The sequence below is a fragment of the Salvelinus fontinalis genome, chromosome 24 (genome assembly GCF_029448725.1).
Source record: "Salvelinus fontinalis isolate EN_2023a chromosome 24, ASM2944872v1, whole genome shotgun sequence".
NCBI lineage: Eukaryota > Metazoa > Chordata > Actinopteri > Salmoniformes > Salmonidae > Salvelinus > Salvelinus fontinalis.
Window position 1 is genome coordinate 577,067 of NC_074688.1, and position 15,611 is coordinate 592,677.

The window sequence follows — 15,611 nt, forward strand, 5'->3', positions numbered from 1 at the left end:
GATCTTGTCCATAGACTGCTTACAGCGTACAGCAAATGTTGTCATTTGGATTAACTTTAAGGAGGTGGAGGGGCAGGGGAGGGGCGACTGAATCTGAGGATCTGACTGCTTACGAAAGTGTTTCTGTCCTGCTAACAATGGATTTAAAGCAGTGTCCTGACTCTGGCCTCGAAACTGCCCTCCATTTCCACTGTCTGGACACACTTTCAGGATTCCCTGCTCGCGCACATATACACACACGCACGTACGTACGCACACATGACTGCATACACAAAGCGACACATATACAAAGACGCTCACTCACTCACTCACTCACTCACTCACTCACTCACTCACTCACACATACTGTAAGGGTGCCTTCAAACCAAAATGCATTAAACGGTTGTCTGAATCAGGGGTGTGGTGGGGTGCAAAGAAATGATTAGCTAGAAACGGTGTTCTACGTTTTAAACAATTCTGACAGAAAATGCATTGAGGCCAAAGTAAGGATTTGGATGATGAGAAGGGAGAATTTACCAGGGATAAGGGATGGATACGGGTATGAAATACCAAAAAGGTCAAGAAAACCTGCAGCAACTTTTTGCATGTGTTCATATCACACCTTTGCTTGTATATAGTGACCAAACAGAAGATACATTTTTCTGCATACGTACATTATTTCCACAGATATGTTGAAACAGACCATGTTGATAAAAAAAAAATTTTAAAGAAACTACATCAGTTACAGGTAGAGCAGTTAAGCTACTTTATGTAGCTCAATCTTGAGTCGGAAAAGTAAAAAAATAATGATCCAAAATGATGCCGGCAGGAGGGCACAGGGCGGTGGTGGAGGGGAGAGGGACGAAAACAGTCATTAATTTAACACAAAGGCGTAATGACAACACTTAGGCCTTTTACTGCTAGTGGTTTATCTGGCACTGGTATAGCGCAAAGTGTCCCAAAAAATGTAGGGGATGTGCAGAGCCTGAGGTCTTGCGGTAATAGTCCCCAGCTTCTGACATACATACAGTATATTGCTCCTCAGTATATTGCTTCATTCCTTCTCCCACTTTCCTGCCTGTGTACCAATAATATCTACTTTCATCTGAAGTATGCACTCATTCACTACTTCCCACGAACCTAAAAGCATTGGATTGGTGGAGCCATGGACTAGTGTTCCCACCATGTTTGTAACGTGGGTCACATGTTCAGAATATGTGTGTATGATGACAGTCTGTTGTGTTGGATAAAGGCGTCATAAATTACCATATTTGCAATGGTAGTACTAAGACTTTACATGAAAGGTTTCTAAACTCAGTTGCTTCAAGGGGGATTCAGTCAGATTTCCAAACAGGTACGTTGGCACGCACAGAAATCCTTTGGCTATGTATAGTTTTACTTCAATGGCAAATGGGAGGGGGTGAGGATCTTAATCGGAGAGAGGGAAAAGAGGCCATGACGAGTGAAAGGAGAGAAGTTCTTATCCCTTTAATTGTCAGTTAGAGAAGATAGGAGTAAACACTAACACTCACGTCCCCCACCTCCTTTGCCCCTCCTACTCCTCGCCACCCCTGGAACACTTCACAAAGTCACTCTAAAACCCTGCAATTAAGACAGAAAGGACCAGCAAAACCCTCGGTGCCCACTTCTCCTGCCAAAGCAAAGCTTTGGCGAAACAAAAACAGGTTCTCGCTGCCTGCACAGCCCCTCCTCCTCTCTGCAACACTGAAAACAAAACAAAACAAAACCACACAGAGGACCACACTTAAAGGGCATGTAGAAGCTATTTCTAAAGGCCAGAAACGTATGTAATAGTAACTTAGGGCACCCCAAGAAAACATTCCCAAATTAAAAACTTAAAAATGTTTTAATAATACTGTAATATTGTTCTAAAAGTCAGCTCTAACAAATCAGCTCTAACTTCGGACACAGTCCCACAGCGACAGTCAGCATCACACAGTGAGGAAATAAAAATCCATGCTCACCCTTTATACACTTGTGAAAAAAAAGCAAAAAACACTTGTAGGTTAGTGATATGGAGCTAGCTAGCAATTGCATTTTTATTAATCAAGATGGCCACGCTTTGTGTGGTAGCAGGGTGTAGCAACACTTGCTATACAAATGTCAGTATGTCTCTATGGCCACGCAAATTAAACAGTTTGTAAAAAGTGGAATACATTTGTGAGAAGGAGGTGGGCGAAATTGGCATCTACTCGTCAATCTGCGGGGCACATTTCATCCTTGAGAACTTCCATGGCTATCAACAATGGAAGGAGGGCTTCAGCAAAACTAATTTTTTTTCAAAGTAGATGCTGTCCATATCAACAACGTGGCTGCAGCACCAGCAGAGACAGAGCACTATCAGGGCTTCACCTGGTAAGTGAAAGAGCTAGCTTACTACATCTATGCTAAAGTTAGATAGCTATAGAGCTGCTGCATTTAGCTCAGTTCTTCCATCTAAATAACACTGATTGATGCTAAAGTAACCAAATGAACGCGTCTGCCAGCCGTTGGTAACTAACAGGTGCTGTCATTCTACAGATAGTACAAGCCTATGGGAAAAGAGCAGTTTTGGTCGCGATGGAGGTCAATGTTTCTGTATAGAACCCTGTGGCTGGGGCTGAAACTGTGTGCGTGTCTATATGTGTGGATGGCGAGCTAAACCGAAATGGCCATGTATTCAATCGTGGATCTGGTGGCATTTCGGGACAAAGGAGTGATGGAGTGATGGGTTGTGGATTTTGCTCAATGGGAAAGTTTATTTTTGGAGCTTGACGCATAAGTTGTGTTTTGGGAGCTGCTGGCTGTCTGCACTTGGGCTCTCTGTGTGTGTGGATGGCTCGTTGGATGGTGTCTGTGCTGCTGGGGGAGTTTTCTATAGAGCCTTCTTGCGAGCTAAATTTAAATGTGACGCTTTGGTCATGGATCTGATCGTGGATCTGGGGTAATTCAGGAGAAGTCCCAGAGACAGGCTTTCTTTAGAGGGGTGGATTGTGGATTTTGTTCAATGGGAGAGTTTTTTTTAAAATCTAAGGATCGATGTTGTCACAGTTGTTTTTTGCTGAAGAGGCATCAGCTAACATTAGCTTGCTACAGCTAGCTATCCTCTATCTCCATTTCTGTTTCTGTTTCTTTCTAGCTTTCAAAATAAGTGAGCTAGAGTTTGTTTGTGTAACTGCCATATGTCGATAACAGCTAAGTTTGTTACTGGTTTGGGCTAGTAAATATCCTAAAGCTAGCCAGCTAGACAGTGATAGCTGCAAGCTAAAACCAGGGAGAGAGGGAGGAGAGAATACACTTTCTGTTTCATCTGCTGCTGGCGTGATAATGTTCACTCAAATAGGTTTTTCCACATGTAATTGATTAAATTAGATTTTTATTCTATAAAGATTGCAATTGTGTAAATATGTTGTGAATAGTGTACAAAAATCCTCACAGACGTGTTCCATACTTAAACTTGTTGCACATCAGCTTATCATGTACAGTAGGCTCACTGTGAGTCATCAAAATTACCATCTTGCGTTCGGGCCTTTCCAGTAGTCTTCGTGGTTTTCATGTGTGGGGAGCAAACATTTGTAAACTAACAACACATGTTTCAAGTTAGAACCCATGTATATTAGTTAATATACAGCAGCAACTACATAAATATCTGATACAGTAGGATCCATTATATGATACCTGGTCTTTAATGACCTGGTCTGAAACAAAGGTATGACCAGAGCTGAACCACCAAAGGGATGTGTGTGTGTGTCTGTCTGTCTAAAAAATAAAAAACATAAATACCTTATTTAGATTCAAACCCTTTGCTATGAGACTGGAAATTGAGACCAGGTGTAACCTGTTTCCATTTGACCTTTATTTAACCAGGCAAGTCAGTTAAGAAAAAACTCTTATTTTCAATGATGGTATAGGAACAGTGGGTTAACTGCCTTGTTCAGGGGTAGAACAACAGATTTGTACCTTGTCAGCTCAGGGATTTGAACTTGCAACTTTTCAGTTACTAGCCCAACGCTCTAACCACTAGGCTACCCTGCCGCCACAGGCATGCAATTGATCATCCTTGAGATGTTTCTACAACTTGATTGGAGTCCACCTGTGGTACATTCAATTGATTGGACATGATTTGGAAAGGCACACACCTGTACATAAGGTCCCACATAGGACAGTGCAGGTCAGAGCAAAAATCAAGCCATGAGTTTGAAGGAATTGTCTGCACAGCTCCGAGACAGGATTGCGTCGAAGCAGAGATCTGGGGAAGGCTACCGAAACATGTCTGCAGCATTGAAGGTACCCAAGAACACAGTTTCCTCCATCATTCTTAAAAGGAAGAAGTTTGGAACCACCAAGACTCTTCATAGAGCTGGCCTCCTGGCCAAACTGAGCAATCGGGGGAGGGCCTTGCTTTGTCAGGGAGGTGAACAAGAACCCGAGGGTCACTCTGATAGAGCTCTCTGGTCTGATGAAACCAAGATTGAACTCTTTGGCCCGAATGCTAAGCGTCACGTCTGGAGGAAAGCATGGTGGTGGCAGCATCATGCTGTGGGAATGTTTTTCAGCTGCAGAGACTGGGAGACTAGTCAGGATCGAGCAAAGGAAGAACGAAGCAAAGTACAGAGAGATCCTTGATGAAAACCTGCTCCGGAGCGCTCAGGACCTCAGACTGGGGCGAAGGTTCACCTTCCAACAAGACAATGACCCTAAGCACACTGCCAAGACAACGCAGGTGTCCTTGAGTGGCCCAGCCAGAGCCCAGACTTGAACCCGATCGAACATCTCTGGAGAGACCTGAAAATAGCTGTGCAGCGACGCTCCCCATCCAACCTGACAGAGATGGAGAGGATCTGCAGAGAGAATGGGAGAAACTCCCCAAAACCAGAGTGCCAACCTTGTAGCATCATACCCAAGAAGACTCAAGGATGTAATCGCTGCCAAAGGTGCTTCAACAAAGTACTTAGTAAAGTGTCTGAATTCTTATGTAAATGTGATATTTCCGTTTATTTTTTATATACATTTGCAAAAGGTCTAAAATCCTGTTTTTGCTTTGTCATTAAGGGGTATTGTGTGTAAATTGATGAGGGGAAAAATGCAATTGTATCAATTATAGACTGTAACATAACAAAAATATGAAAAAAGTAAAGTGGTCTGAATACTTTCCGAATGCTCTGTATGTGCAAATATAATCATGAGGTGTGAGGGTAATGATAATAAACATTAGAGAAACTAGATCAGTCAAAATCATGTTTCTTTTACTTGACATAGCCTCTTTTCAAGCATCCTATTGGTAGTTAGCCATGAGAGAAACATTTATTTTCAGAATGACTGTTCAGGACCTTTAAGCTATCATGCAATATGACACTGGGGATGGAATGTCTCACTAACTCATTCCTCATTCTCTGGAACATGTACGCAGCCAACGGTCTATTGCTCAATTGATCCAATGCACAGTTGAAGCTAGAAATCATTCAGAAAATATACCACCAGCATCATTACAATAAATACAGTACACCCCTACCCTCTTCCTCCTCCTTCCTCAAATCTGCCCCTCCCTTCTCTCTCTCTCTCTTACCTCATGTCTCATACAATGCCATGTTAATGTATCACTCAAAGGTATGTTCCTTTCTTTTAACTGCCAGTTGAGTTGAGGTGGGGGTATATGCATGTCTACCCATGACAGACGATTCATTCCCCATGTCTATCTGTTGGTTTAAATATTAACTCTGCGCCATCCAATGGACGGAGTCCCGCGCACAGATGCCCTAAGATTATTTTTTTTTAACTCTCCATCATATCTCCATCTGAGCAGAATGTCTTGATGATGCGGCTACATACTCATGCACCTTGCAAAATACAATAAGTATCAGTGTAGGCCATTACATTAAGAGACGTGCATAACAGCGCATCTTAATTCGTTCTTATTAAATGAAACAAGCGGCGTAGATGTGGATCACCAAGACACCAACTGTCCAATATCACACGTCACAAGTTTGACAGCTTTAGATCGTCAAATCAGATTGCTTGTAGAGAGGGGATAGAGCTCAGCCTTTACCGCTACTGCAAAATTAAGATTAGTTGTAGTCTACTTTCTCACCTCCCCCAACCCACGCAGCAGTTTTCCTTGCAGGTTCGGAGCGTTCCCGAGCCCCACACGCACCCTACTCCGTGTGACCCTACCTTCACCATGGTGAGTGTCTTGGTCACGAAATTTGAAAGTTAAACATATATGTCTTGTTGTCCATTTTCCTAATAATATGTACTTTATTGTTGTGTTAGTGTTCATCAGCGCATGGTGACCATGATGCGCATTTTTACGCACAGTGTTCACCGGCAATTCGGTGCATTTGCACATTTCCATGTGACTAGTTTTGTAAATACATTTGATTCAAGTTTTGTAAAACAGCGTAGCCTACCTACAATGTTGACTGAAGTGCTGAGATTTTGTGAGCGGGAGTCATGATCGAGAATTTGCACAGTCTGGATAAGGCAGACGCAACAGGTAGATAGATCATGTTGATCGCTATAACTCTCGAGGAAATTTTTCCGTATATCACATTACGGCATGGGAAATTGTGGATTGCTTGTGGCGTTGATTTAATTATTCAGTTATATTTACATCTGATAGTGTGTTTATTCGATCTGACTGGAATTCACATCAAATAAGGATGGTGCATCTAAGCTTCATTGAAGCCAATTTTTTTAATAGTTCCATGCTAGAAAGTAAGAGAGACAGAGAGAGTTCACAATTTATCACCATTTATCCCAATTAATCACATCTGTCTGCATTAGGTGATGGATTATTGTCACAATTGATAATTATGAATATGTTATAATTTACAATTAGGCCTTTTATTGATAAACTTTCACTTTATTGATGAGGTATCCCTCGTGCCTATTTGTTTTACAGAGCACTGCCCTGACTTGTCAAGATCTGAGCTTTGTAGGGGGCCAACTCTACAACTGCCCTTACCCAGCCCCAACGTCGGCAGACAGTGTTGACGTTTCCACGGTGACTGTGGCCTCCTTTTGGGCCGCTGGTCCCCCGGACGACACAGCCTGCCAGCACGAGCCAACACAGCGGGGTAAGTCTGTTGAAATTAAAATTTACTTCGCAGTGATATGCCAGGTTCAGCGCGAGACTCCATGTGGCTGGCTCGTTTATCACTGGAATTTTCCTAATTTGGATATCACATAGTAGGATTGATTTAAAATCACATCCTAAGGCTTCTGTTTTTTTTTCTTCAAATAATGTTTTTATTTTCTCTACTGGACACATTACTTACTCATGTAGGCCTATCTATCACAGGCCTTTACTGCTATTTGCAGCTATTATTGGTGTATTTCTGATATTTAGGTCCATGTCTCTGTCTTCTCTCCCATCTAGAACTCTACTCCTGCTTGGACTTGGGGGCCTCTCGACCTGACCCAATCTGGACTGACCACCTGTCACCACATTTGCAGAGAAACAAGCAGGTAGCTATTTACACTAACAAAACTGGAGGGTTTATTCAGGTGCTACCTGTGTGCAGGGGCAATTTCAGGTGCTACCTGTGTACAGGGGCATAGGAGCCAGAGGGACAGGGGGGACATCTCCCCCCAATGTTAGAAGCAGGTCAAATGCCCCCCATCTCAAATAAATACAGCATTTCGCGAGACTTTTATTTTGATTTTTTTTCTCACCAGATTCATTGAGGAACTTTTATTTTGAAAAGGCCTCTGCTGCTGGAATGTGAGTCACTTCCCCCACCTCCACTGGCTGCTTCATTCTCACTCTCGGTTGTTACAAGTATTGTGGCAGTGTGTGTGTGAGAGAAGAATCACTGTGCAGCACCACCATCATTACTCACCGCACATGGAAAAGTAATTGTTGTTGGCATCCACAAAGTACGTTTAAGTAAAACGTGTACAAAAGGGCTGAATAATGGCGCTGGAGACGATGGCTGACGTTTTACCTGCTCGTAACCAACTGTGCTATTTTGTTATTTTTTTTGCATTGTTTGTAACTTATTTTTTTACTTATTTTGTACATAATGTTGCTGCTGCTGCCGTCTTTTATGACCAAAAACAACTTCTGGGCTTCAGAACAGCGATTACTCACCTCGAACTGGAAGAAGCTTTTTCCTTTAATGAGTCCAATGAGAATTATATACTACTTTCTCGGGAATTCATAGGTGAGCAAGTAAACCCCCACTTCCATCCGTTCTATTGGCCAACGTGCAATCATTGGAAAATAAAATCGATGACCTACGATCAAGATTAGCCTACCAACGGGACATTAAAAACTGTAATATCTTATGTTTCACCGAGTCTTGGCTGAACAACGACACAGATAATATGGAGCTGGGGGGATTTTCCACGAACTGGCAAAACAGAGAAGCTACGTCTGGTAAGATGAGGAGTGGGATTGTGTGTCTATTTGTCAATAACAGCTGGTGCACGATGTCTAATATTAAAGAAGTCACAAGGTATTGCTCGCCTAAAGTAGAGTACCTTATAATAAGCTGTAGACCACACTATCTACCAAGAGAGTTCTCACCTATATTATTCATAGACGTCTATTTACCACCACAAACCGATGCAGACACTAAGACTGCACTCAACCAACTATATAAAGGCCATAAGCAAACAAGAAAATGCTCATCCAGAGGCGGCGATCCTAGTGGCCGGGGACTTTAATGCAGGCGAACTTAAATCCGTTTTACCTCATTTCTACCAGCATGTCACATGTGCAACCAGAGGGAAAAAAACTCTAGACCACCTTTACTCCACACACAGAGATGCATACAAAGCTCTCCCCCGCCCTCCATTTGGCAAATCTAACCATAATTCTATCCTCCTGATTCCTGTTTACAAGCAAAATCTAAAGTAGGAAGTACCAGTGACTCACTCAATACGGAATTGGTCAGATGACACGGATGTTACGCTACAGGACTGTTTTGCCAACACAGACTGGAATACGTTCCGGGATTCATCCAATGGCATTGAGGTGTATACCACCTCCAATCAAATCAAACTTTATTTGTCACATGCACTGAATACAACAAGTGTAGACCTTACCGTGAAATGCCTACTTAGAAGCCCTTAACCAACAATGCAGTTCAAGAAGAGTTAAGAAAATATTTACCAAATTAACTAAAGTAAACAATAAAAAATAATAAAAAGTTACACAGTAACACTCAGTTGTATGCTCGCTTCGAGGCAAGCATCACTGAAGCATGCATGAGATCTGTTCTTGACGACTGTGTGATAACGCTCTCGATAGCCGATGTGAGTAAGACCATTAAACAGGTTAACAATCACAAAGCTGCGGGGCCAGACAGATTACCAGGACTTGCACTCAAAGCATGCGCAGACCAACTAGCAAGTGTCTTCACTGACATATTCAACCTCTCCCTGACAGAGTCTGTAATACCTACATGTTTCTAGCAAAATCTGGACCCCTACAAATCAGCCGGGCTAGACAATCTGGACCCTATCTTTCTAAAATTATCCGCCGAAATTGTTGCAACCCCTATTACTAGCCTGTTTAACCTCTCTTTCGTATTGTCTGAGATCTTCAAAGATTGAAAAGCTGCCGCGGTCATCCCCCTCCTCAAAGGGGGAGATACTCTAGACCCAAGCTGCTACAGACCTATATCTATCCTATCCTGCCTTTCTAAGGTCTTCGAAAGCCAAGTCAACAAACAGATTACCGACCATTTCGAATCCCACCGTACCTTCTCCGCTATGCAATCTGGTTTCAGAGCTGGTCATGGGTGCACCTCAGCCACGCTCAAGGTCCTAAACGATATCATAACCACCATCGATAATACTGTGCAGCCGTATTCATCAACCTAGCCAAGGCTTTCAACTCTGTCAATCACCACGTTCTTATCGGCAGACTCAACAGGCTTGGTTTCTCAAATGACTGCCTCGCCTGGTTCACCAACTACTTCTCTGATAGAGTTCAGTGTGTCAAATTGGAGGGCCTGTTGTCCGGACCTCTGGCAGTCTCTATGGGGTGCCACAGGGTTCAATTCTCGGGCCGACTCTCTTCTCTGTATACATCAATGATGTTGCTCTTGCTGCTGGTGATTCTCTGATCCACCTCTACGCAGACGACACCATTCTGTATAATTCTGGCCCTTCTTTGGGCACTGTGTTAACTAACCTCCAGACGAGCTTCAATGCCATACAACTCTACCTAGGTGTCTGGTTAGACTGTAAACTCTCCTTCCAGACTCACATTAAGCATCTCCAATCCAAAATTAAATCTTGAATTGGCTTCCTATTTCGCAACAAAGCATCCTTCACTCATGCTTCCAAACATACCCTCGTAAAACTGACTATCCTACCGATCCTCGACTTCGGCGATGTTATTTACAAAATATCCTCCAACACTCTACTCAACAAATTGGATGCAGTCTATCACAGTGTCATCCGTTTTGTCACCAAAGCCCCATATTCTAACCACCACCGTGACCTGTATGCTCTCTGGCCCTCGCTTCATACTCGTCGCCAAACCTACTGGCTCCAGGTCATCTACAATTCTTTGCTAGGTAAAGCTCCGCCTTATCACAGCTCACTGGTCACCATAGCAGCACCCACCCGTAGCACGCGCTCCAACAGGTATATTTCACTGGTCACCCCCAAAGCAAATTCCTCCTTTGGCCACCTCTCCTTCCAGTTCTCTGCTGACAATGACTGGAACGAACTGCAAAAATCACTGAAGCTGGAGACTCATATCTCCCTCACTAACTTTAAGCACCAGCTGTCAGAGCAGCTCATAGATCATTGCATCTGTAATTAGCCCATCTGTAACTAGCCCATCTGTAATTAGCCCATCCAGCTACCTCATCCCCATACTGTATTCATTTATTTAGTTTTGCTCCTTTGCACCCCAGTATCTCTACTTGCACATTCATCTTCTGCACATCTATCACTCCAGTGTTTAATTGCAATGTTGTAATTACTTCGTCACTATGGCCTATGTATTGCCTTACCTCCTTTACCTTACCTCATTTGCACACACTGTATGTAGACTTTTTCTACTGTATTATTGACTGTATGTTTGTTTATTCCATGTGTAACTCTGTGTTGTTGTATGTGTCGAACTGCTTTGCTTTATCTTGGCCAGGTCGCAGTTGTAAATTAGAACTTGTTCTCAACTAGCCTACCTGGTTAAATAAAGGTTAAATAAAAAATAACAAAAGGTCTACACTTGTTGTATTCGGAGTATGTGACAAAGTTTGATTTGATTAGCATGAATGTGAATAAACTTTGATATGTTGGAACGAACATAAGCTTTCTCCTGGGTAGTAGCTAGTTTGCTTTACATTTAAGGTTTTAGTCATTTTTAGTTGTGTCACGGTTTATCTAACTAGCTTACGCTAGGTTTTATCTAACTAGCTAACTTCTGGTTTTGTGAAAAACTGATAGTTAGTCTAGGCAGCTGTCTAAACGTGTAGTAATCATGGCCGAATAACGACCTCCAGGGGGCCCCCATTGATTTTGCTAGTCACTCTCACTCAGATATCATTAAAATGGCATAAGTCATGGCAAAATGTGTAGAATTGCAGGAAATTAGCTCAGGTGTGTGCGTACTGGTAGCGAAGTCAGGTGCAGGAGAGCAGAGATTTGTGAACAGGCGCACACTTTATTGAGTCAAAAGTGCAAAATGCGCAAAACAGTTACAATAATTATGTTTAACAATAAACATCTTCGTGAAAATACCACGGAAAACACAAACCAGTCTAGCGCGTCAACAATAGACACGTAACACAAACAATCTTTCACAAAGACATGACGGGGAACAGAGGAATAGATACATGTAGATTGATTGGGGAATGAAAACCAGGTGTGCAGGGAACAAGACAAAACAAATGGATACATGACAAATGGAGTGGCGATGGCTAGAAAGCCGGTGACATCGACCGCCAAACGCCGCCCGAACAAGGAGAGGAGCCGACCTCGGCGGAAGTCGTGACAAAACCACAAAAAAATTCTCCACCTCATGGCAAAATGGGTAGAATTGCAGGAAATGTGTTATAACAAAATGTGTCGAATTGCAGGAAATTCACTTTAAAACCAAATGTTTTCATTTTGCCTTCAAGAGTGGGGCCACTAAAATGTCTTCTTCTTCAAATTAGTAAATAAAATAATGAATATATAATTTGTACTGTAGATACTTACACATTTGTCTTTTATTTTCCTAAGCTTCAAGACACGTTGATACAGAGAGAGGGTGAACTGGCAAGACTGCATGAGGAAAATAACAATCTCAAAGAATTCTTAAACTCCTCATTTGTGAAAACGTTGGAGGAAAAAACAAAGGTAATTACTTCATAATCAAAGATCATTCATGGCTGATTGATTGATTAATTTCAGCTGAGTTTATCTCTAGTTATCTCTAAATGTAGCCTAATAAGTGTGCCCTTTGGAAAGCCCAATTTCCCAGTTTAGAGGTGTAGTTTCTCTCAAACAGCCTCCTTACCTGTGTTCCTCCTTTTCCATAGAGACTTCTCTCTGCTCAGAGTGGCGATAGGAGGAGGAACCGGAAGCGGAATTCCGAAATCCAGAATCTGCATGGTGTTGGAGAATTCCGGAACCTCAGTGCCAGTCAGCTTCTCCTTGGTTCTCAGGTAAAACGGACCTGCCGGAACTTGTCCCTGCAGTTCTGTTCCGAAGAGGAGCTAGCCAGCACCCCACCTGTGGACCTGTGGATCCTGCAGACCTTGGGCCTGAAAGACGAGGACACCATCGATACAACATCCACTGAATACAGCTTTAACTCCCCCATTGACTCCCTCACCAAATGCAGCTCCATCACAGACTCCTCTGGTAACTACTGCCAAACAACCGATCATAAATCCACCGCTTATGACACACCTATTGACGGCCCTGGTCATGGTGCCAGTATAGGACTATACACTGATTACTGCTTTAACACCAACAGTGACTACAGTGTCTCTACAGACTCCGTCTCTAACTTCACTGGAACTGTGCCCTCTACTCCCTACAGCCCTAGCATAGAAGTCACCCCCAATTTCCAGGCCACCCCTTATGACGCCCCATTGCCCCAATTAGTCAACACTCTCTCGTCAATTGACCCAATACAGCCATTCAGGCCCATCTTAGCCTCCTCTCCCAACCTGTCTCAGGACAGTAGTCCCGGGCTGCACCACACTACCAGCCCGCACTGCCGTAGCTCCTCCAGTCCTGTAGGGGGTGATGTGACGACTCAGTACCCTGAACTGTTTACCCCACGTAGCCGGACAGAGCTAGCTTTCAGCATGTCCCTAAACCCTTCCAGCAGCGTCAGACTCAAGACACACAGCTTTCCTCAGGGACAGGCCTTCGTCCGCAAGGACACCCTGGGAGGCTGGAACTTCACCTGGGTCCCCAAACAAGGCCCGTAAGCCTCATTTATATCCTACGGACAGACGCAAGAACTACAATAAGCTATGCAAAATAGCGACCCTGCGTGGTTGCGTAGCAAGAATAAGCAGACATGTACAGCCCCGTGATTTGTAACAAGATGCAAATAACTAGACGCAAATACGCAGGATCGCCATTTTGCGTAGGTAACTGTGTTTGTGCATAGGCCTGAATGAAAAGCATAGGAGGTAGCTGCTAGCTGCTAATCCAAAGGACGATGGATAACTTGCTGTTCTAAAAGAGAGAATGACTGCCACAGAGACAATTGCCCTTGTTGAGGTAAAACACTGTTAACCACAGAAAAGTAAAACACTGCCCTGTACCCTTCAGCTGCATACACATAACTGGAAAAAACAGCCTTAAAGCAGCAGTGCAGTTTGGCAAAGTCACACTGCCTAGTGCTTACAGCCTTGAGCACATTGAATATTTCACCTGTACTGTAGAAGAACAACACAAAGTTTACAGATAGTAAACAGGTTGTAAAATGTAGCCTGTAGAAGTTGATCAAATTTACCTCTAAGCTATAACAATGTTATTAATGAGACATTAATGAGACAGCTGCCTGACAAAAGTGCCAGACAGAAGTCTACAATTTTAATTTTAATGTGTAAATAATCCTACTACATATTAACCGTACTTTGAGTGTCAATGATGTTATAGGGAACAGAATTTTTCTTAGTCAGTTCAAACGGTCAGTAAAAACTTGTGATGCTAGCAATCAGGGCTCAATCAAACCTGGCACAGTACCTGACCAGTACCCAAGGAAACGCTCCCTAGATATACACCATGGATACACTACATGACCAAAAGTATATGGACGCCTGATCGTCAAGCATCTCATTCCAAAATAATGGGGATTAATATGGAGTTGGTCTCCCTTTTGCTGCTATAACAGCCTCCCTCCACTCTTCTGGGAAGGCTTTCCACTAGATGTTGGAACATTGCTGCTGGGACTCGCTTCCATTCAGCCACAAGAGCATTAGTGAGGTCAGGCACTGATGTTGGACGATTAGGCCTGGCTCTCAGTCGGCGTTCCAATTCATCCCAAAGGTATTCAAAGGGGTTGAGGTCAGGGCTTTGCACCACTCCAGCAAGCTTTACACCACTCCAGCCGTGACTTGGCATTGCGCATGGTGATCTTAGGCTTGTGTGCGGCTACTCGGCCATGGAAACCCATTTCATGAAGCTCCCGACGAACAGTTCTTGTGCTGATGTTGCTTCCAGAGGCATTTTGGAACTCGGTGCTGAGTGTTGCAACCGAGGACAGACGTTGTTGCTCCTAGACGTTTCCACTTCACAATGACAGCACTTACAGTTGAACGAAGCAGCTCTAGCAGGGCAGAAATTTGACAAGCTGACTTGTTGGAAAGGTGCCATCCTATGACGGTGCCACGTTGAAAGTCACTGAGCTCTTCAGTAAGGCCATTCTACTACCAATGTTTGTCTATGGAGATTGCATGGCTGTGTGCTCGATTTTATACACCTGTCAGCAACAGGTGTGGCTGAAATAGCTGAATCCAGTCATTTGAAGGGGTGTCCACATACTTTTGTATATATAGTGTATCTATGGTGCATATCTAGGGAGCTTTTCCTGGTGTGAGAAAAAAAACCTGGTCCTACTAAAAGCGTTTTACACACTGCCGACAAAAACTAGAGTAAAATGTGCCCTTCCAGTCCCTACAAACCACTGTAATACACTGTCTCTTGATTTTATATGTACACAATGTGATTTTATAATTTTGTAAGTTGACCTGAGTTTGTGATCAAAAAAAGAAATACTGATTAGCAATTTTCGCTGTGAATTTTGTTCCACATACTTTGACATAATCCATTTGAAAGCCAGTTTGATCACATTTCACGTGTTTTTTTGCAACCCTTTATGCCATGATGGTGATGGTATTAGATGTAGTCGCTGTACCAGAGTGGTCTTCACAGGACCAGTGGAATCCGCATCTTTTCATTGCTCAACCCCTTTACACTTTTTTTGTGGATATGATTCCTTTTCTCTCTTGAACCTTTTTTCATATAGCTCATTGGCTAATTATCATGTCTTGTAGGCAGTAGGTGTGTTTGAACTGCATCAATGCTGAACAAACTGAGTAAAAATGTTGTCATAAGACTAGTTTGAGAACCAATAGATTGCCCCAAGACAAGTCATCTGAAACGTAATGGCATAAGGATGGAACAAAGTCCTTGGACTTCAGATTGAGATATCGTCGCAC

At 43.1% G+C, this 15,611-nt stretch overlaps 1 protein-coding gene across 1 annotated transcript; it reads left to right on the forward strand.

Moving 5' to 3' along the window:
• Nucleotides 1-6,059: 6,059 nt before the first annotated feature.
• On the forward strand, nucleotides 6,060-15,265 carry gmnc (geminin coiled-coil domain containing). Its single transcript, XM_055879294.1, has 5 exons — nucleotides 6,060-6,160; nucleotides 6,881-7,055; nucleotides 7,358-7,446; nucleotides 12,169-12,285; nucleotides 12,468-15,265. The coding sequence occupies exons 1-5, from the start codon at nucleotides 6,158-6,160 to the stop codon at nucleotides 13,368-13,370; spliced, it is 1,287 nt and encodes a 428-aa protein (XP_055735269.1). The 5' UTR covers nucleotides 6,060-6,157; the 3' UTR covers nucleotides 13,371-15,265.
• Nucleotides 15,266-15,611: the final 346 nt, after the last annotated feature.